Consider the following 20,308-nt stretch of genomic DNA (forward strand, 5'->3'; position numbering starts at 1 on the left):
TTATCTACTTGCACTGTAATGTGCTTTCAAACTGCTAGGTTGGCAGGAGCAGGGACCAAGCAACGGGAGCTCACCCCATCGCAAGGTTTCGAACCGCCGACCTTCTGATCGGCAAGTCCTAGGCTCTGTGGTTTAACCCACAGCGCCACCTGTGTCCCTAAACTGACAGTGAATGTGTCTAAAACTGAGTACTGGTCCTTTGGGGCAGAAGCCAAGGAAATCCACAGTAGGTGCAGCCAGAGTCAATGAGAGACAGAAGCAACCAATTCTGGCTAGGGTGGCATCCTGGAGCAAGACTATTGCTCTCAAGCCACCTTAGTCAAACCAGTTTCGGGATGCATTCAGTACCAGGTGATTGGCTCTGACATCTAACCTCACCATCTCAGGGAAGGTGCAATGGTTGAATTGTTCTTAGGAAAGGGAAATACCTTGCTGTTTGATGGAATCGTCTCATCCCATGATTTCTAAAGCTGCCTCTTTCTAGAGATTTTGGCACCCCGCTATGGAAAACATTGCTGTCAGTCTCCGTTCTCTCCGACCCAACTATTTATATATTCTTTTCTTGCACCCAGCTGTTTAAAAGAAACAAATTAATGCCCTTACTAGCAGGCTTCCTCACAACCACCACTTAGCATTAGAAGAGGTGGGTCCTTCACTGCCTGGAAGAGGCTCCTCAGAATGGATCGTAAAATGAGTTTGGCATCTGCTTCCTCATTTCTTGTCCTGTATGCCAACAAGAAAGAGGCAGACACACAGAAGGGCCCCCTGCAACCGGTGTTATTATACTGTCAAAGCTCCTACCATTTGTCAAGAGATGTTCTCCTGCCTAAACAGTTCCATGTGCTTTGTCTATAATTCTTCCCTAAAGCCCCTCCTCCTCTCTCCCCCCACCTGGAGTGAATAATCTGCATAATTTGGTGTGATTCTCACTTTTCCTGACAACTCCATGCTGCTTCTTATTTGTGACTCCCCTGCTTTGCAATGGGGAAGAGCGGGGCAGGATGTCACAGTCAAAAAGACTGTTACAAAAGTTGGGTGCTAACCCTCCCCCCCCCTGCCGACTGGTGGCAAGATCCCATGGGGTTCCGGGTACTCAGCCGGGGTCTGTATTCCTTTGGAGAACTGAGACACGGCAGAGGCTGCTGTAGCTTTAAGAAATATGGTTTATTCACCTTTTTACACTTGCAACACGGGTGGCGCTATGGTCCAAACCACTGAGCCTCTTGGGCTTGCCGATCAGAAGGTCAGAAGTTCGAATCCCTGCAATAGGGTGAGCTCCCGTTGCTCTGTCCCAGCTCCTGCCAACCTAGCAGTTCAAAAGCACACCAGTGCAAGTAGATAAATAGGTACCACTCCGCCGGAAAGGTAAACGGTGTTTCCATGTGCTCTGGCTTCCATCACGGTGTCCCGTTGTACCAGAAGCAGTTTAGTCATGCTGGCCACATGACCCGGAAAGCTGTCTGTGGACAAACGCTGGCTCCCTTGGCCTGAAAACGAGATGAGCTCTGCAACCCCATAGTCGCCTTTGACTGGACTTAACCATCCAGGGGTCCTTTACTTGCCGCCTGCATGGAGGGAGTCCAGATCTTACAGCACGATCGCTTCAAGAGGGATTTGTATGCCACCAGCAGCCAGCCTGCTAAAGATGGATTTCAGTCATCTTTCTCCCCTTCTTCTTCCCAGCACACCTTGCTAACAGACTCTTTTCCGACCACCTCACACCCAGTTACCCTGGAAACCTTCCAAACCCTTCCAGTCTCTGCTCACACCTCCTGGCAAGGGGAAGGACAATTCCCTTGTATTGTTTCTTAATGGCCCTAGCTTGGCCAGGTCAAGAATTCCTCTGCAGCTTGTATTTCTCCCTTCACTGCCCAAATAGCCCAAAATCCTACCATTTATTAATTTCTAGTGTTTAGGAGGGGGGGTGTTCCCCTCCCAAATCTATAACACCACATACCTTTGCTCTGGAATCAAGTAGAAAGGGAGATGTCAAAAAGCAATTGCAGCCTTCCTGGGGTTCATTGGTTTCAGAAGCGACAGAGATTTTCACAGGTTGAACAGTGGGGGCTGTTGCTCAATGGTTTTCAAACCAAAGTGTCCTTTTGCACAGCTCAGTGCTAAAAAAAAGTGTAATTGGTCTTTCTGATGGACTTGGGAATTGAGCACCTTTGTTCCATTTTTGTACTTGGGTCCTTGGAATAGAAACACAGACATGGATTAAAAAGAAAAGGAAAAAACCATGACCCTGAGCTTGTTAGCAATAGCAGAGAGAACGTTAAGTACCTCCCAGAGGCAATGCGTCTTGTAAAGTCTGGCTCAGTGGAGGAGTAATGCTTTGCATGCAAAAGCGCTCAGGTCCAATCCCTGGCCTCTCCAGGAAAGGCTGGGGAAAGCTCCATTTCACACTTTAAACAGCCATGCCTTCCCTGCAAAGAATCCTGGGAAATGCCCAGAATCCTAGAGGAGATGATAATGATAATGATAATGATAATAATAATAACAACAACCATCTGGGTGTGTTGAAACCATCATGGGGTTGAGTAGGTGGTAATATTACACACACACACACACACACACCTCTGTCTGTTTCATCATCATCATCATCATAGTTTATTTATACCCTGCCCATCTGGCCGGGTTTCCCCAGCCACTATGGGCAGCTCTCAACAGAATATTAAAAACACAATAGGACATCAAACATTAAAAACTTCCCTAATCAGAGCTGCCCTCAGATGTTTTCTAAAAGACAGATAGTTGTTTATTTCCTTTACATCTGATGGGAGGGCGTTCCACAGGGCAGGTGCCACTACCGAGAAGGCCCTCTGCCTGGTTCCCTGTAACTTCACTTCTCGCAGTGAGGGAACAGCCAGAAGGCCCTTGGAGCTGGACCTCAGTGTCTGGGATGAACGATGGGGGTGGAGACGTTCCTTCAGGTATACTAGGCTGAGGCCGTTTAGGGCTTTAAAGGTCAGCACCAAGGCTTTGAATTGTGCTGGGTTGGAGCCAATGTAGGTCTTTCAGGACCGGTGTTATATGATCCCGGTGGCCACTCCCAGTCACCAGTCTAGCTGCCACATTCTGAATTAGTTGTAGTTTCTGGGTAACCTTCAAAGGTAGCCCCACGTAGAGCGCATTGCAGTAGTCCAAGCAGGAGAGAGAGTTAGGAGAGAGAGTGCCCTGTTCACCTCACAGAACTACAACCCCCAGAGTTCCATGGGAATATGGCAGCAGCATACCATCGGCTGCCAGCACCCAGTTGGAGGGCAGCATGAAAAGACACAACAGCTCACGATGTCCTGCTAGCCCCGCAGGCTGTCGTGAGCTATGCACCCACAAAAAAACTGCACCCTGGGTGACAGCCCCCCCCCGCCCCCATGCTATGCCTCTGGAGCATGTGACCTGTGGGATGTGAAACACAAGAGCAGTCAAGTACAACATTCCTAGAGTGAACATGTTTACACATGGGGAGGAATGTTTGTCCAGCCAGCAGGTAAACTTCCTGTTTCCTTCTGGGCTGGGACAGACTTCCTCTGCATGTGAATAGAGGTGGGCGTAGCCTCACCTGTGCAGGTAACGACAAAAGCATAGGGCAGGGCAGCCATCTCTCTCCCTTTTGACTACATGCATCGAAGAAGCAACATCTGCTTAGCCAAAGATGCTCTCTTGGCTCCAGCCAAGAGAGGACAAAGGGACTGTCTTCTTATGAGATAGTTTCTAGGTGTATGTTACTTTTCGAAGCTAAGTCTGCCTTCTGGGATCCTATTGTGAACAGAATGATGTGTGAGTAAACCTTTTTATACTTTTATAGAAGACTGTGCCGTATCTTGTCGTTTATGAAGGAATAAGGGGAAAATACCAGAACAGTTATTATAGAGGCTTTAGCGAGCCTGAGCAAATGCATCCGCTGCAAGTTTAAAAAGGGGAATGTTACTCTGCTAAATTGTGAAACTTGTTAACACAAGTTGGAAAAGGATATAATCCAACAATATATCCTCTTCTGCATCCCTGAACATTCCCACATGACCTCTGTGGCTGCTCTGTCTACTGTCCAAGACCCTGGTTCTTCCTTCCTAGGGTTCTTTTTCTTTAAGATGGTCTTGAGCCTGGCAGCCCTTCAAATAAAGGACTCATAGAATCATAGAACTGTAGAGTTGGGAGGCACAGCAAAGCTCATGTAGTCCATACAGGACCCTCTGCAGAGACAGTTTCCTTCTGACAAGTAGGACACATCACGGCCCTTAGAGTAAGTATAGTATACCTCCGACCAAGTGAAGTCTGGGAGAAAACTCTGTAGACTGTATGTTTGACTCAGAACTGGTAACTTGACATGCACCACTCTCCTTTCTGTCGCAAATTCGGCTGCATGTCTTGCTGTCTCCTCTTGCTGCTGTGATCCCATCACTCCTCTGCTTCGCCAACTTCCTTGGCTTTCATTCATCTTTTGTATTAGAATGTTCGAGCTATCTTTCATCTCAAATGACTTCATTCACTCGCTGCTCTCTAATCTTTCATCTCTGCTTCAGCTCTACAGTTCCATCCTGCCCCCTCTCCTTGTTAGGCAGAAGCAAACCCTCTACACGCCTGTGTTCATCTCCCTCGGCCCTTATCTTTGGAGTTCCCTTGCTATCGACATTTATTCTGCTGCTTCTCTGTCTGAATTCATTTCACTTCTTAATTCTTACCTCTTTCTTAGGCTTTTCCTAGATAAGATTTCTGTTCACGGTTGACGTCTTTTGGTTCGGCTGTTTAACCATCCCTTCCATTCCCCTTTCTTTAAATATCAAGTGTTTAAGATTGTGCTGTTTTGCTATTTTAAAAATACCTAGCAGTAGGCGAGATATAAAATACATAGAGATAAAATAGTGACCATCGTTGTAGCAGCAGCAGCAGCAACATAGGCGCCAGTGTCTTGGATAAGAGCCAACAAATTGAAGCTCAGTCCAAATAAGGCTGAGGCACTGTTATTGGTTGGTTGACTAGACCAGATGGGTGAGAGGTCAATAAAATACATAGAGATAAAATAGAGACCATAGTTGTTGCAGCAGCAACAACAACATAGGCGCCAGTGTCTTGGACTAGTGTCTTGCCTAGGTAATGGAATGGATGAGAGCCAACAAACTGAAGCTCAGTCTAAATAAGGCTAAGGCACTGTTATTGGTTGGTTCCCTAGACCAGATGGGTGGGAGGTCAATAAAATACATAGAGAAAAAATAGTGGCCATAGATGTTACAGCAGCAGCAACATAGGTGCCAGTGTCTTGGACCAGTGTCTTGCCTAGGTAATGGAATGGATGAGAGCCAACAAACTGCAGCTCAGTCCAAATAAGGCTGAGGCATGGCTAGTAGGTGGTTCCCTAGACCAGATGGATGGGAGGTCACCTGGTCTTGATGGGGTTACACTTCCTCTGAAGTAGCAGGTTCATAGCTTAGGGGTACTCCTGGATCCTTTGCTTTCGCTCAAGGCTCAGGTGGCATCAGTGGCCCGGAGTGCCTTCCATCAGCTTTGGCTGGTGTCCCAGCTACGCCCCTATCTGGACAGGGATACCCTAACTACTGTTGTCTATGCCCGGGTAACCTCAAGGTTAGATTACTGCAATGCGTTATACGTAGGGCTGTCTCTGAAGAAAGTTTGGAAACTTCAGCTAGTGCAGAAATCAGCAGCCAGGTTGCTCACTGGAGCAAGATGGTTTGAGCATATTACACTAATCCTGGTCCGACCGAACTGGCTATCAGTGAGTTTCCGGGCCCAATTCAAAGTGCTGGTTTTGACCTATAAAGCCTTAAACGGCTCAGGACCGCATTACCTCAAGGACCGCTTCTTTCCATATGAACCTGAGATCACCTTCTGAGGCCCTCCTTCGTGTGCCCCCTACCTGAGAGGACCAGAGGGTGTCAACACAAGAACAGGTCTTGTTCTGCAGTGGCTCCCCATCTGTGGAATGCTCTCCCCAGGGAAGTTCACCTGGCTCCTTTATTATACATCTTTAGGCACCAGGCAAAAACATTCCTTTTTAACCAGGCGTTTGGCTGACCTAATAAACATTCTATATCCTTTAAAATGTGGGTCTTTTGGGGAAGGGGTGTTATTGGGTTGTTGTTTTTATTTTGATTATATATATTGTAGTTTTTATGTTGCTCTTTTCTGTGAACTGGGTATTTGTTGTTGTTGTTTAGTCATTTAGTCGTGTCCGACTCTTCTTGGGCGGTATATAAATTCAATAAACAACAAATGGGCACCCTTCTCACCCTTAACCTGCCCCACGTGCTTGCAAACAGTGCAATGCCCCTGCTACTAATAATTGCCGTATTTTTTGCTCTATAGGACGCACCAGACCACAAGACGCACCTAATTTTTGGAGGAGGAAAACAAGAAAAAATATATATTCTGAATCTCAGAAGCCAGAACAGCAAGAGGGATCGTTGCACAGTGAAAGCAGCAATCCCTCTTGCTGTTCTGGCTTCTGGGATAGCTGCGCAGCTTGCATTCGCTCCATAAGATGCACACACATTTCCCCTTACTTTTTAGGAGGGAAAAAGTGAGTCTTATAGAGCAAAAAATACGGTAATATTTGCAATATCCCAAATGCCTCTTCACCTTCCTTCTAGCTGAGGCATGCACACATGTTTCTATCCTAAACTGTTGGAAGGAATGCAGTTCTGAACCTCTTCCCCTTCTTATTTTCAGGCTGTGAAGAGTTACTGAAGGATGCATTGTCTGCTGAGGGCCTCAGACCTCAGCGCTACGAGACGGAGTATGTGGATTACTACTACCAGGTAAAAGGAGTCTCTGTTTTTAAAACCTCTGTATGGAATTGGTCGGCGGAGGGTGGGAAGTCACGCATTCCAGCAATTTCTTCCACTTTGCACAAGGCCTCTTTCTGCAAAGTTGCATTTATGGAGAGCGGATGTGACAGTCATCAACTCAAGGTGAAAACATTGGGAGAGCCAAGCAATTTATTTGAAAATTTGAGGGCATTTCAATGGCCCTGAGCACTCAGTGTAGTTCTGGGCTCTGAGACTTGTCTCTGGGGACAAGAAGTGTTATTTTCATGCAGATCAAGGTGCACAGGGTGGAGTTTGCAAAACTGAAAATTCTTTGTTGATGGAAACAGGGTTTGAGATGTAGCTTGCCCGACAAGGTTGTGGTGGTTTCACATTTGGGATATGAAAGTACTTACAACGTTTTGCACAGCTTTTCTGACTTGAAGGTCTCTTGGTTTAGAGGAGCTTCTCTGTTGTCTAGAAGGTTGCACCAGAAATGACAATGAGACCGCAGCAATTGACTCAGTGGAACTATGATGGATGTGCACATCCTGTTTCGTTTCTGATCGTAAACTAGATTCTAGTTGAGTGAGCTTTTCCCAAAACCAGATGTTTGCAGGTGGAAAGTTCTGCTTCAGTTATTGGTGGCACCTGACAGATGGATAGTGTGGTTCAAGACAATACCAGATGAAGTTTACTGAAGGCTACACACACTCAAAAACTTATGGTGTTTTTAATATTCTTTTGGGAGCCTCCCAGAGTGGCTGGGGAAATCCAGCCGGGTGGGCGGGGTATAAATGATTTAATAACAACAACAACAACAACAACAACAATTAATTATTATGCAGGAGGAGGAAGTGTGGAAGGCCTTGACTATACCAGTCAGACCTACCCCTCTCTCCTGCTGCACCTGTCCATCAAGCTCCAGCCAGGTGAGCTGGCCTCCATTGCCAGAAAGAATTCAGCATGTGATGAGCCATTCAGCCACAGTCATTTGAATAGTTTGAAAAAAATGGAATGGCAGCATGTTGTGTTGGGGCCCCTACAGAAAATGCTGAACTTGCCACTGACTGCCTGTTTGTGAAGGCGCTGACAATCCTAAATCAGGATTCAACTCGTAATAGGATTTGTCCCAGTGCTCAGAATTGAGAAAGAATGTGAAGGTGCAATCCGGGGGGTTGTCTGATGGAAACTACCCCTCAGACTAGGGTGGTTTGACTTTAATTCTTACTAAATGCAAGACGAAGTGTGTCTGAGATATGGAGCCTGTTAGAAATCTCCTAGATTTCCCGTTAAAAGCAATTGCCGTGTTTTTCCGTGTATAAGACGAGGGTTTTTTTATTAATAAATTGTGCTAAAAATTTGGGGTCGTCTTATACACGGATAGTGCAGAGGGGGGGCGGGCTCAACAACTCTGGGTAATCCTCCCCCCAAAAAACTTAACAACTCTTGGCAACCTCCCCTCATTTTCTTAATTGTATTGAATTATATTCTATTTTATACTGGTTTTTGTTGCATCAATTAAGTGTTTTAAATTTCTTGTTAGCCACCCTGAGCCCAGTTTTCTGAACTGGGAAGGGCGGGGTATATAAAAAAAAATATTTATTCATTTATTTAATTTGGAGTCCACCAAGCAAGGGTGTGGCTTATACACGGGGGCGCATTATACACAGAAAAATACGGTATTCTTTGGATTGTTGTTACCCTGTCCTAGTGCCTTGCATGCATTCTGCTTCCTGGGTGGCGATGTAGGGATTCACCGCCATGCCTGCTAACGTCAGTAAAAAAATATTTAGCACCATGTTTGGGGGTTTTAATTGGTCTCGATATGCACATAGACAGAGGAGCATTGTAGCGTCACCAACGATCCTGCCTCTGCCGGGGGGGGGTCTATTTTCTAGGTTTCCTTGTGCTCATCCTCAATGAAACAGAAATCAATAATTCCTGGGCTGTGTGCCATGCACTTGCTCTTTTCTATTTACTGAGAGCTGCTGACAAAGAGTGTGATCCTTTGCTCTACCGCACAGAGACACATCACGCAGCATCAGACCTTGTGCGCTGGGTGCAGAGCAGAGTTGATCCTGCTCTGCCCCCCCCCCCTTATATTACTATCCTATCTCCTTGCACCTTTTTAACTTTTGCATATTAATTTTTAAGTTCCAGCACTGACTTTTTTCATGTATTCCTTAACGCATTCCCACTCTTTATTAATTTTTTGATTAGAGTAGCCTCTAATTGATGCTGTTAATTTTGCCATCTCCGCGAATTCAAGAAATTTGATTCTCCATTCTAATAATTCTGGTATTTTATCAGTTTTCCAATTTTTTGCCACTGTGATACTGACTGCTGCGGTTGCGTAAAGGAATACATTCCTTTTATCCTTAGGGATGTCACTCGATACTAAACCCAGCAAAAATGCCTCTGGTTTTTTAAAGATTGAACTCCTAAATATATTTTTAAGTTCTTCATGTATTGTAATCCAGAATGGTTTCACCACTTTGCACCCCCACCACATATGATACATTGTCCCCACCTCTGTTTTGCATCTCCAACAGAGATTTGATTGTTTTTTATACATTTTTGATAGTTTCACTGGGGTGAGGTTCATTCAGCTTTTTAAGGTACTGCAGTTAAAGAAAACATATCTGAGGTAATATGGATTCACTCAAACACCAGTGTTCCTCCCCTCCACAATTAATTAACATAGCAACATTATGCTGCACAGAGTAAGACAACAAAATAAGGCAGGGCTGAAGATACGAGTGAGGGAGAAGAAAGAGGAGAGGGGAGAGGAATGGATGAGCAAACCAGTTACAGTGGGACCTCAGTTCCTGAACGGCTTAGTTGGAGAACAAATCTGCTCCCAAACCCTGCAAACCCGGAAGTGTTTTGGCTGTCGCCATTGTTTCCAGGGCCAATCAGCCCATCAGAAGCCGCGCCTTGGTTTTCAAATGTTTCGGAAGTTGAACGGACTTCCAGAATGGATTGAGTTCGAAAACCAAGGTACCACTGTACTTGTACGTTGTTTCAGTTTTGTTTCAGTTTTTTCTGCCCAGGAGAACCAGCAGACCAATCCAAACCCTGCGTCGTGCCACACAACTTGGTTCTCTTGGGTGACATTTGACTAAGTCTGACTTAGCCCAACTAAAATTAATGAACATTACTAAGTGCGCTTGATTAATTTCAGTGATTCTGCTCTGACCAAAACTTAGCTGTGTTCAGTGGTCCTGTGAATGCTCCCTCCGAGTTTGTTTTTGAAAGCCTAAGCTCAAAGCTGTGATGCTGAGAAATGGCCACAGAGTGTCAGTGTTAGGCAAAGTAAGACACCTGTCTGTTCTCTTGGCTCCCTCCAGCTTCCCATATTCCCTTTAATGAGCAGCTGCTGCTGTTCAGTCTTGGGGTGCCAAATCTCCACCCCAGAAGAACACAAGGGAGGAAGAGATGTTATTTTCAGCTTCCCAGGGGATTCAGCTTTGTCAACAACAATGAGAGTGTCTTGCAATGTGACCTAGCAGAGTGTTGGTGCTAATTTAATGTTGAATAGCAGGGTGGTTGCTAAAACAATGTGCAACTTAGGTTCCCAGTCAGCAGGCAATTGCATATATATCCACAGCTCCTGTTTTCCTCCAGCTGATCTCATTGGTGTGTCTGTGTTTTCCACGTCCAAAACTCTTGCTCTCCCCAGATTCTTGCCAATGCAATGGGAAGTGCCATGGCAGAACATGGAACCCATGAAGACGTTGTGTCAAAGAGCCAAAGCAAATAATTAGCAGGCATTGTATATTTGATGTTCAACGTGACACTGATTGTTCTCTGTATATTGGATAGGGAGCATTTGATAAGTCAGTGGGTGTGAGCCCGGAGCCCATTCGTGCTGCAAAAAAAGAACTGGAGAACCTGATATTTGTGCATGCATTGCGACGATCCTTTGTTAGAAGGATACGAGGCTGCAGCAAGCGTACCTGGGATGTGGCGTTGCTGAATGCCAGTGGCCAGAGCGTGCGTGATTGGCTGGTACAAACATTGCATGAGATGGTGATAGTGGTTGTGTGAATGGGTGGAAAGCGTGAGATTGGGTTAGTGAGTGGGAGGTGGTGCTAGTCCTGCTCACAGTAGACCTGCTGAAGTTAATAAACATGATGAACTTGGGTTCATTAACGTTCAGTGAGTCTAAGTAGGACTTAGCTGAACGCAAGCTAGGGGGCGGGATTCGCCTAACCAACCTCATCAGCAGAAGCCCTGAGCAAGGACTTCTGCTTGTGTAAAGGGGATTCCACCCATGCAGCCCCACTCCCCAAGTTGGCTTGGGGAACCCCCCCAAAAAAAGCTCATGTGAGGAGGAGGTCGTTCCATCTGTCAAGCTGTAATGCATGTGCAGATAAAAATAATTGGAAGAGGACAACATTGAATTCTACCCAGTGTGTTTTGCATTGTTTGGGAGTTTGCCTAGTAATTTTATCTGATCCTAGTTACGGTATATAGATCTGGTGTTGTGGATATTGCATATTTATCTATTTGGAACTTTATAACTATAAACCATGTTTATTGTATATTTATGTACATGGATTATGTATTTTCCTTGTTTTAAACCGATCTGTGGATAGTTAGTGTTCTGTAAACTGAAATAATGTTAACAACTTGTCTCTCCCTTTATTCCTCTGTCTTGTCCAAACATTAACCCCCAACAAGCTTCTTTCTTATTGATTTCAGTGGGGCGTGGTAATTTATCTGTGCATGTTAAATTCCGTACTCTGCCATGGGTGCAAATCATAGAAAGGCAGCTTAGGAGTTCAAATACATATCAAAATGGTCTTTTTTCAGCATGGTGAGTTGCGTGATTATAAAGCCAAAGGAAAGGCAATACAATGGCAAGGCAGGAGTGGGGCTAGGAGGAAATTATCACTTGCCAGCAGTGCTCACCTGTCTTCCCAACAGTAGCTCAGTTGGTAGAGCATGATGCTTTGAATTTCAGGGTTGTGGGTTCAAGTTCCCTGCATTGCAGGGGGTTGGACCAGATTACTACACAGCCACCTGAAACCTCCAGATAACAAGGAAATAGATGGAGGAAACTGCAACTAAGACAGTAAGACAGTGATGCAGTGGTAAGCGAGAGGGAAAGGTGCAGGGTTGAGGCAGTGGGGAGATCAGCTCCAACTGCTGTCAACCTCCTCTGTTCTCCACCAACAATGACCTTCACTGGGGACACCAGGTGAGCAATGCCTCCACACACCATTTTGCCCTGCCAACTGTTGCCCCCTACCAGCTGGTCATGACCTGTGGCACTGCCACTCCCTGGGAGAAGGTAGGCAGATGGGGGTTGTCAAAGAACAGAGAGAATTTGGTGGGGCAGTGATTCATTTTACCTAATGGACCAGCCTCTTCTTCCATCTCAGTAAATGAAAAAAAAAGCTGCACTACATTGTACGGAGGGAAGATACAGTAGCTTCATCTGGCATTGATTTGGAAGCAATTGGACAAGGTTTGGACCATTTACTTGTGACCCCAGTTTGAGTGTCAATTATTCCATTAGGGGGCAGCACAAAATGTGGGGTTTGCAGCACAAAACTAGCACAAAGCTTTGGCACCTGCTTGGAGTCCATTGGACAAGGCTGGGTTTTTATTTATTTTTTGCATTCACTCATGACCCTGAATTGTTGTGTCAATTAGTCGGTTGGGTGGTGGGGGCATGAAATGGGGGTTCATGGCACAAAATGGCACAAAACTAGCATTAAACTTCGGCATCTGTTTGGGGGCGGATTCAGAACCTTGGGGTTAATGAAGTTAGATACAATGGTGCTGCTCATTGGTTAAGATTCTCATGCGGCGCTGGCGCTGAATGCTGTTGGCTGCTTGTTCCTTCATTCACATTTATCCCCCACCCTTGTTTGTGCCCTTGCAGGCCCTCTATCTCTCTTGCTCTCCCCCACCCCCTTCTTAGCTGTCAGTCTGCCTCCTTAGCAAGGTAAGGAGCTAATTGTATTTCAAAAGGTGTCAGCCCAGTCTGGAGCAGTTTCTGCATACCTGCCAAGTGATTCAATACACAGCATGAACAAGAAGGGAGGGAGTGTTGAAACATGACAAATAAATTAGGTTGGCTTCTGGGATGGAGCCCAGCACACCAGCTGATCTGTGGCTTAGAAAATATTTGCTGGAGCAATTAGCGAGTTCCCTACTGAGGCTCCAGTCTTTCCCTTCTCCTCCCCTCTCTCAAATCCTGCTGAAAGGGTCAGTTGGCCATCATCTGCTGACACCCAGACCAGGTCAAAAAGAAAAAAAGGCTGGGTAATGGTTGTGGCTCGGTTTCTACGCAAATTAGCAGCTTCAAGGAGAGTGGGGAAGTGAAGGGCTGGTTTTTATCATAACCCAAACAGCTTAGCATCATTAAGTCTCAACTGGAATCAGAAGTAGTGGAGAGGAAACTGCCTTATATTGAGACAGGCCATCAGGTCCATCATTCTAGATCAGAACTGCCTACTCTGACTGGCAGCAGCTCTCTGGAATTTCAGGCAGAGAACAATTCCATCTCCACCTTGGCATGCCAGGGCATGGGTAGCACTGTGGTCTAAACCACTGAGCCTCTTGGGCTTGCCAATTGAAAGGTCAGCGGTTTGAATCCTCACGATGAAGTGAGCTCCTGTTGCTTTGTTCCAGCTCCTGCCAACCTAACAAGTCGAAAGCACGCTGGTGCAAGGAGATAAATAGGTAACACTGTGACGGGAAGGTAAACAGCGTTTCCATGCGCTCTGGTTTCCGTCACAGTGTCCTGTTGCGCCAGAAGCAATTTAGTCATGCTGGCCACATGACCCGGAAAGCTGTCTGTGGACAAACGTCAGCTCCCTCGGCTTGAAAGCGAGATTAATGCTGCAACCCCATAGTCACCTTTGACTGGCCTTAACCATCCAGGAGTCCTTTACCTTTACCTGGGGCCTTTTAGATGGCTCTTCCATCTAAAAAGCCAGCACAAATCTCTGCCCTTAGACATGCATAGGAAAAGGAGAGGTGATATTTCAGTCTTATCCCTCACATTTCTTGTATTTTGTGTTTCCCCATCATTCCCCAGCTTCCTTGCTCAAACCCTTCTGCTGTAATATTAAGAATGAGAAGGTTTCAGTAGAAGTCTGATGGTCACTAGTAGGCAGGCGTGCCCCCTTGCCCCTGGGACAGTGGGTGCCCAATGCATGCTGATCTGCATCACATGAGGGTGTGTCAATGTGCCCATGCTGTGGAGCAGAACCTGGGGAGCCCTCGGCCCATTCACTGAAAATTTGTGGGTGCCACGCCCCTCCATAAATGACCCCTATGCTAGTAGTTGTCAAGGAGTTTGCAAGTTTTAGCTCTTTTCTAAGATTAAGAGAAGGGACGCAGGTGGCGCTGTGGGTTAAACCACAGAGCCTAGGACTTGCCAATCAGAAGGTCGGCGGTTCGAATCCCCGCGACGGGGTGAGCTCCCATGGCTCGGTCCCTGCTCCTGCCAACCTAGCAGTTCGAAAGCACGTCAATGTGCAAGTAGATAAATAGGTACCACTCCAGCGGGAAGGTAAACGGCGTTTCTGTGCACTACTCTGGTTCACCAGAAGCAGCTTAGTCATGCTGGCCACATGACCCAGAAGCTGTACGCCGGCTCCCTCGGCCAGTAAAGCAAGATGAGCGCCACAACCCCAGAGTTGGTCATCACTGGACCTAATGATCAGGGCCCCTTTACCTTTACTAAGATTAAGAGAACACATAAATGGCTTGTCTCATGGGTTCTTGATACCTTTATCCCAGAGATGGGCTGTCACGTCCGGCCTATGGGTGATCGAAGTCCCGGCTGAGGACGTCGGGAGCGGGGGCAAGATGGTGGGGTGGGAGCAGGAGCGAGAGTCCAGAAGCCAGGGGTCCGAGGGTCAGGAATCAGGGAGTCATGAAATCAAGGGTCCAAGGGTTGAGAAGCAAGGAGTCAAGAAGCTGAGGTCCGAGGATCAGGAAGCAAGAAGCCAAATGCAGCAAGGCAGGAGACATGTTGCTGTGGCCAAGAGCCAAAGGGAAATGCTGACCTTATATCCCTTCCCGGCTCTTGCCACCAGGTGCAGTGAGTTACCAAGCAGCCTCACCTGTGCGGCTGTGCCTTGTCTCTCCAGAACAAACTTAGAAAGGCCCCAGTCCTGCGAAGCCCTACTGGTTTACAGGGCCTGGCTCCTGCACACGATCCTGACATGGGCCAAGAGCTACATTTCATTTTGGGCAGCGCTCTGGGGACTTGAAGAAAAGCAGAAGCAGCTTGGAAGGGAGGAGAGGAGTTTAGGGATTTCTCCTCTCTCTCTCTCGGATTGCTCCTTGCCTTTTAGCTTCCGCTGTCGGTTGAAATAAGTCATCTGAAAGCTGCTTAGTGGACAAAGGGGACCCAGGGGCACAGCAACAGTGATGGCGAACCTACATTAACAGACATTTCACATGGCAGGAAAAATCGATCGTTATTTAAAGTGCTGCACCCGTGCTAGCCCTAATGGTGTTTGCTTGAGGGGAGGAAAACCTGTTGTGGGAGGGTTTCCTGTTGACGGGGGAGAGGGGCAAAATATCTGTCCATCTTGCAAGGGTACTGTGAGTTCAAAACATGGCGGCCTGTGGTGAGCTCTGGTGTGGGCTGCTTCCTTGCAGAAATGGTGGGACACAAGCACGTCATGTAAATAATGCTCTTTATTCTCTCCCCCTCACTTAAAAAACCCCACAATAATTCACTCTTCCGTTCTGGCTTTGGTTATATCTCCAGATGTGTGGCATTTTATGTATCGCATCTGAAGATGAAAGTTCCCCACTTCCTTCCTTTGCCCACCGTGCATAGTCAAAAGCAATCAGCTCAGCATCTGTTTGTAATCGCTAGGCACAAAAGGGGTCTGCATTTCCTCCCAGCAGACTGATGTTACTAATCCGGAGGATGACAAATTCAGCATTGAAATAGCTTACCAAAGGAGACTGTGCAGAGTCCCTCTGCATGGAGGTTTAAAAGGAAAAGGAATCAGTCAAGGATGCTTATAAGGATATCCAGTGAGAAATCTATTTCACCCTTTCCACCATCATCATCATATTTACTACCCCACTCTCTGCCACTATCAGTATTACATTTATTATGCCCTCCCCCCTTCTTCTTCTTCTTCTTTGGTGATCACTCATAGCTGAGTAAGATTGTCTTCCATGAACACGGTCTTAGGGGTATGTCCATAGGTGGATGTGGAGGCCAATTATGGATTCACACGTCCTTCCACAGTGGGGACATAGGTTTCCGGGCAGGAGCTGACCACAGTGAGGGTTTGCCAAACCCTCTTTAGCACCTTTTGTCCTGAGTTCGAGCGTCTTCAATGTCCATGCTGCCTTGGGTAGAGGCTGTTCTCCAATTGGAGCACACACCAGCCAGTGTTTCCCAATTGTCGCTGTTTATATAGCGGTACCTCGGTTCTCAAATGTCTCGGAAGTCGAACGTTTCAGTTTTCAAATGCCAAAAACCCGGAAGTAACTGCTTCAGCTTCCAAATGCTTTTCAGAAGTCGAACATGCTACTCAGCTTCCGTTTTGAGTTTTCCATAAGTAAATGCTTCTGGAAATGCATCCTTCAGTTTTTGATTGTTTCGGAAGTCGAACAGTCTTCCGGAATGGATTACGTTTGAAAACTGAGGTACCACTGTACTACATTTTTTAAGATTTGCCTTGAGAGAGTTTTTAAACCTCTTTTGTTGACCACCAGCATTACGCTTTCCATTTTTAAGTTTGGAATAGAGTAGTTGCTTTGGAAGAGGATCATCAGGCATCAGAACAACGTGACCAGTCCAATGAAGTTGATGATGAAGAACAACTCCCCCCCCCCCACCTCACCAGCAGGTCCCAGGGCAGCTTACAACCATTTTAAGATTCAGAATGGTAAAAATAGGTAAAACAAATTACAGTCACAGGAACAGAGTTGCAGCATCACCTTCTTCTGGGATTTGTTTTGATTCTGCCAAGTCACTCTGGGAGGCTTCCAACATACATGAAAAGGTAATACAACATTAAGCATTAAAAAAGTTCCTTATTCAGAGCTGCATGCAGATGTCTTCTAAAGGTTGTATAGTTATATATCTCCTTGGCTTGGTGGTCACATAACCAGTCGCATAGCTAGGGGGGGTGGGACGGGGGGCTCACTGGGCGGCACTTGCCTTGGGGGCAGCACACCGGACCCCAAGGTGTCGCCCAAGTCTAGGCACCCCACAGCATGACGCACCATTCCCCAAAGCAGCGTGGCTCAGAGCTATACCCACAGGGCACTGAGTTGCTGCGTCCCCCCACCGCCACCACCAGAGGGCGACTCAGAAGGACACAACTGGCGCACGCTGACCCTGTGAGCAGGGCTGGGCCTGCAGCATGCCTGAGCCATGGTGTCTCTCCTGGGAGTGATGCACTGGCTTGGACATCTGCAGGCACTGCCCTGCCCGAAAAAGCAGCGTGGTGCTGGCCTCCGCCCACCGCCTTGCCCTCAGCTGCCCGCCAGGCTCCGTGATGCTCTATGAAAAAGCAACACAGAAGTCTCTATGGCAAAACCTTTTTGTTTGTCTGTTTTGAATATCTCGTATAATTGATGATATTGAAACTTCTAGATTTGAAGCCGATATTTGTTGTTGTTATTGTTTAGTTGTTTAGTCGTGTCTGACTCTTCGTGAGCCCCTGGACCAGAGCACGCCAGGCACTCCTGTCTTCCACCGCCTCCCGCAGTTTGGTCAAACTCATGCTGGTAGCTTCGAGAACACTGTCCAACCATCTTGTCCTCTGTCATGCCCTTCTCCTTGTGCCCTCCATCTTTCCCAACATGAGGGTCTTTTCCAGGGAGTCTTCTCTTCTCATGAGGTGGCCAAAGCATTGGAGCCTCAGCTTCAGGATCTGTCCTTCCAGTGAGCACTCAGGGCTGATTTCCTTCAGAATGAAAATTTCCTTCTTCCAATGAAAATAGGGACATGCTAAGGTAAAACGGGACATTCCAGAATCAAATTAGAAACCAAGACTGTCCCTGGAAAATAGGGACACTTGGAGGCTCTGTAACCAAGCTCTGGAGAGGTGGGGGACCTAGAGGGTTTGCATCTCAGTTCGATTCCTAGCAATGGCAGAAAATTTTTGCCACTTAATCCTTGCTGTTTGGGGTGGGAGCAGGGAGATACTTAGAGACTCCTGCAGTGACTTTCCACATCTCTGCGGGGAGAAAAGCTCTATTCTGCTTTGTTTCAGATGTGATTATAGGAGCAAGGTTGCATTGGGAATGAACATGTTGCCATTATTTATAGCTATAATCCTATTATAAAAGTATAACACAGTGCTAATAGACGGGCCACATATTTCCTTCTCTGACTCTGAGCTTATTGTTCCCACAAAGTGCAAGGCTTTTGGCAATTCATCTTCGCTGTCTCTCCAACCACCCATCCTGCATGCGCAAACGTGCGCATACAGCATCTTGAAAGCATATTCCCTACAATTTCCAAGAAATCCCCAAGTGGACAATTACCCAGCGTGGCAGAAGAATAATGCACCACCTACTAGGGACTAATTTAAATGGAAATTGCCCGTGTTCACCTGACAGTCAGCTGAATTACATGCTGAATTTCTACAGCCACATGCTAAGAACCAGTGCCCTCCCTTTCTTAGTAAATAAAAAGCATGCATAAAAATTATCAACCTCCTCGGGGTTTAAATACAACAGTAAATTGAGCAAAAGAGCTCCTGCGTCTCGTTACAAAGGCAAAAAGAGAAAAGAGTCGCGGTGAGTTTCTGCAAAGTGATCTTGTGTTTAGAAAATGGTCTGTTTTCAGTGAAGTAGGTACTGTCTTTGAATGGGAGCATAATAGACCTCCCGGTGGATTATTTTATCTCGTATTTCTTATTTTGTTATGCTGCCCCTACAGGCCAAAAACAGTGGTGCACTTTTGAGTACAGCAACCTTCTCATTTTCAGGATCTCTTAACTGGCACCTGATAGGAATTCTTCCCAACCTCCACATTAATTTTCCAAGAGCATCTTCCAAGCTGTCTCAGATTTGGGTGTAATAGTTGCAATGTCATGAAACTTGAAGCATATCCTATGGGCGATGTGCATGCCCCCTGCCTTTGCTAATGTGACCCAGATATTGCCAGTGTACTAATTGGCGGTATCTGTCTGCAATGTAATAATTCCCCAAAGTGCATTTAGTACAGTTTGAACTGGGGGGGGAGGATATAACTGCCAGGAGCTCGTCCTACTCTCGAGTAGGACCCTGGCAGAGAAACATGCATGACTGGCATGTTCCCTCCCTCCTGGTCAGTCGTTTGGGAGCTTCAAAAGCTTTCTTCAGCCTGAACATCACAGCAACCGATGCCAACAGACATTGGCAAACTTAGGGATCCGCAGAGTCTTCGCAGCTTGCGTAACAGACCTCAGCAACTCAGCATTTTGGCTAATCTACTTTATTTGGCTAATCTACTTTAACCCGATGGGAGGTTATTTCCTTCCACTTTGGTGAGAAAGTGCAGCTCAGCACACAATCCAAAAATATTTCTGCCCTCCTTGCACACTGAGAGGATTTCAACTACAGTGGTACCTCAGGTTACAGACACTTCAGGTTACAGACTCCACTAACCCAGAAATAGTGCCTCGGGTTAAGAACTTTGCTTCAGGATGAGAACAGAAATTGTGCGGTGGCGGCAGCAGGAGGCCCCATTAGCTAAAGTGGTACCTCAGGTTAAGAACAGTTTCAGGTTAAGAACGGACCTCCAGAACGAATTAAATTCTTAACCCGAGGTACCACTGGAGTGGAGTGGAAAGAGCTATTCTTATTCAAGCATTCAATTGGGCTGGGGTCATTGGGGTGTAATGAAAATGTAGCAGGAGAAAATAGCACCTGAAAAACCATTGTAGGCATTGCTCTCAAGAGATTCGCGCAACTCCATTGTCAGCTGCTGAGATAGCACTGTGAAATTTCAATTACAAATTAAAACGTGATACAAACGGTTTGACCTTTGCTTAATAAGGATGCAGAAATACTGTGTGGAAGAAGAATTGTGCAAGGGAAAAGTTTTCCATCTGAGGAAAGGGAAAGCCAAATGGAGAGGGTCCGAGAAGAACGCTTGTGCGTGCAAGCAGCAGAATGGGAAGGAATGTGTTGTCGTCGATTTGAGATCCTAGAAAGATTCACAGCAGCGTCGCATGGAGTGTGTTCAGGCTTCCGCAACTTGTGAGCCATCAAGCTGACATACGTATATGCCAGCCCATTCAGGTGCTGGATATAAATTGTCCTAGGTTTCTGTTGTTGTTGTTGCTGCTGCCTGCCTGCCTGAGACTTCAAAATAAAGATGGAATGCCAAGCACCTGGCTGAGAGATGTTTGCTTCTGGGATGATAGCTGAAATAGCCTTCGACCATATACACTGGGGATCCTGTAGCACAGCAGATATCAATTCCCTCTTCCTGTAAGCTCCCACCCCAGCACAAGGAGTAAGGTGCCCACCCACCTTGGTTTCTAGTAATTATACTTCACAGAGTTGTGTGGAAGTTCCCTGGGTCATTTGGCCCTTTTTAATAG

At 46.5% G+C, this 20,308-nt stretch overlaps 1 protein-coding gene across 3 annotated transcripts in view; it reads left to right on the forward strand.

Annotated features, from left to right (window-relative positions):
- The window catches only part of RAB11FIP4 (RAB11 family interacting protein 4), a 188,228-nt gene that overhangs the window by 69,330 nt on the left and 98,590 nt on the right, over positions 1–20,308 (forward strand). For all 3 annotated transcript variants that reach the window (XM_081898647.1, XM_081898649.1, XM_081898648.1), the window contains exon 3: positions 6,685–6,773. In XM_081898647.1, the coding sequence (XP_081754773.1) occupies positions 6,685–6,773 (89 nt within the window). The remainder of the gene's footprint in view (positions 1–6,684; positions 6,774–20,308) is intronic.

This window comes from Podarcis melisellensis (assembly GCF_964234715.1).
Source record: "Podarcis melisellensis genome assembly, chromosome: 2".
Classification (NCBI taxonomy): domain Eukaryota; kingdom Metazoa; phylum Chordata; class Lepidosauria; order Squamata; family Lacertidae; genus Podarcis; species Podarcis melisellensis.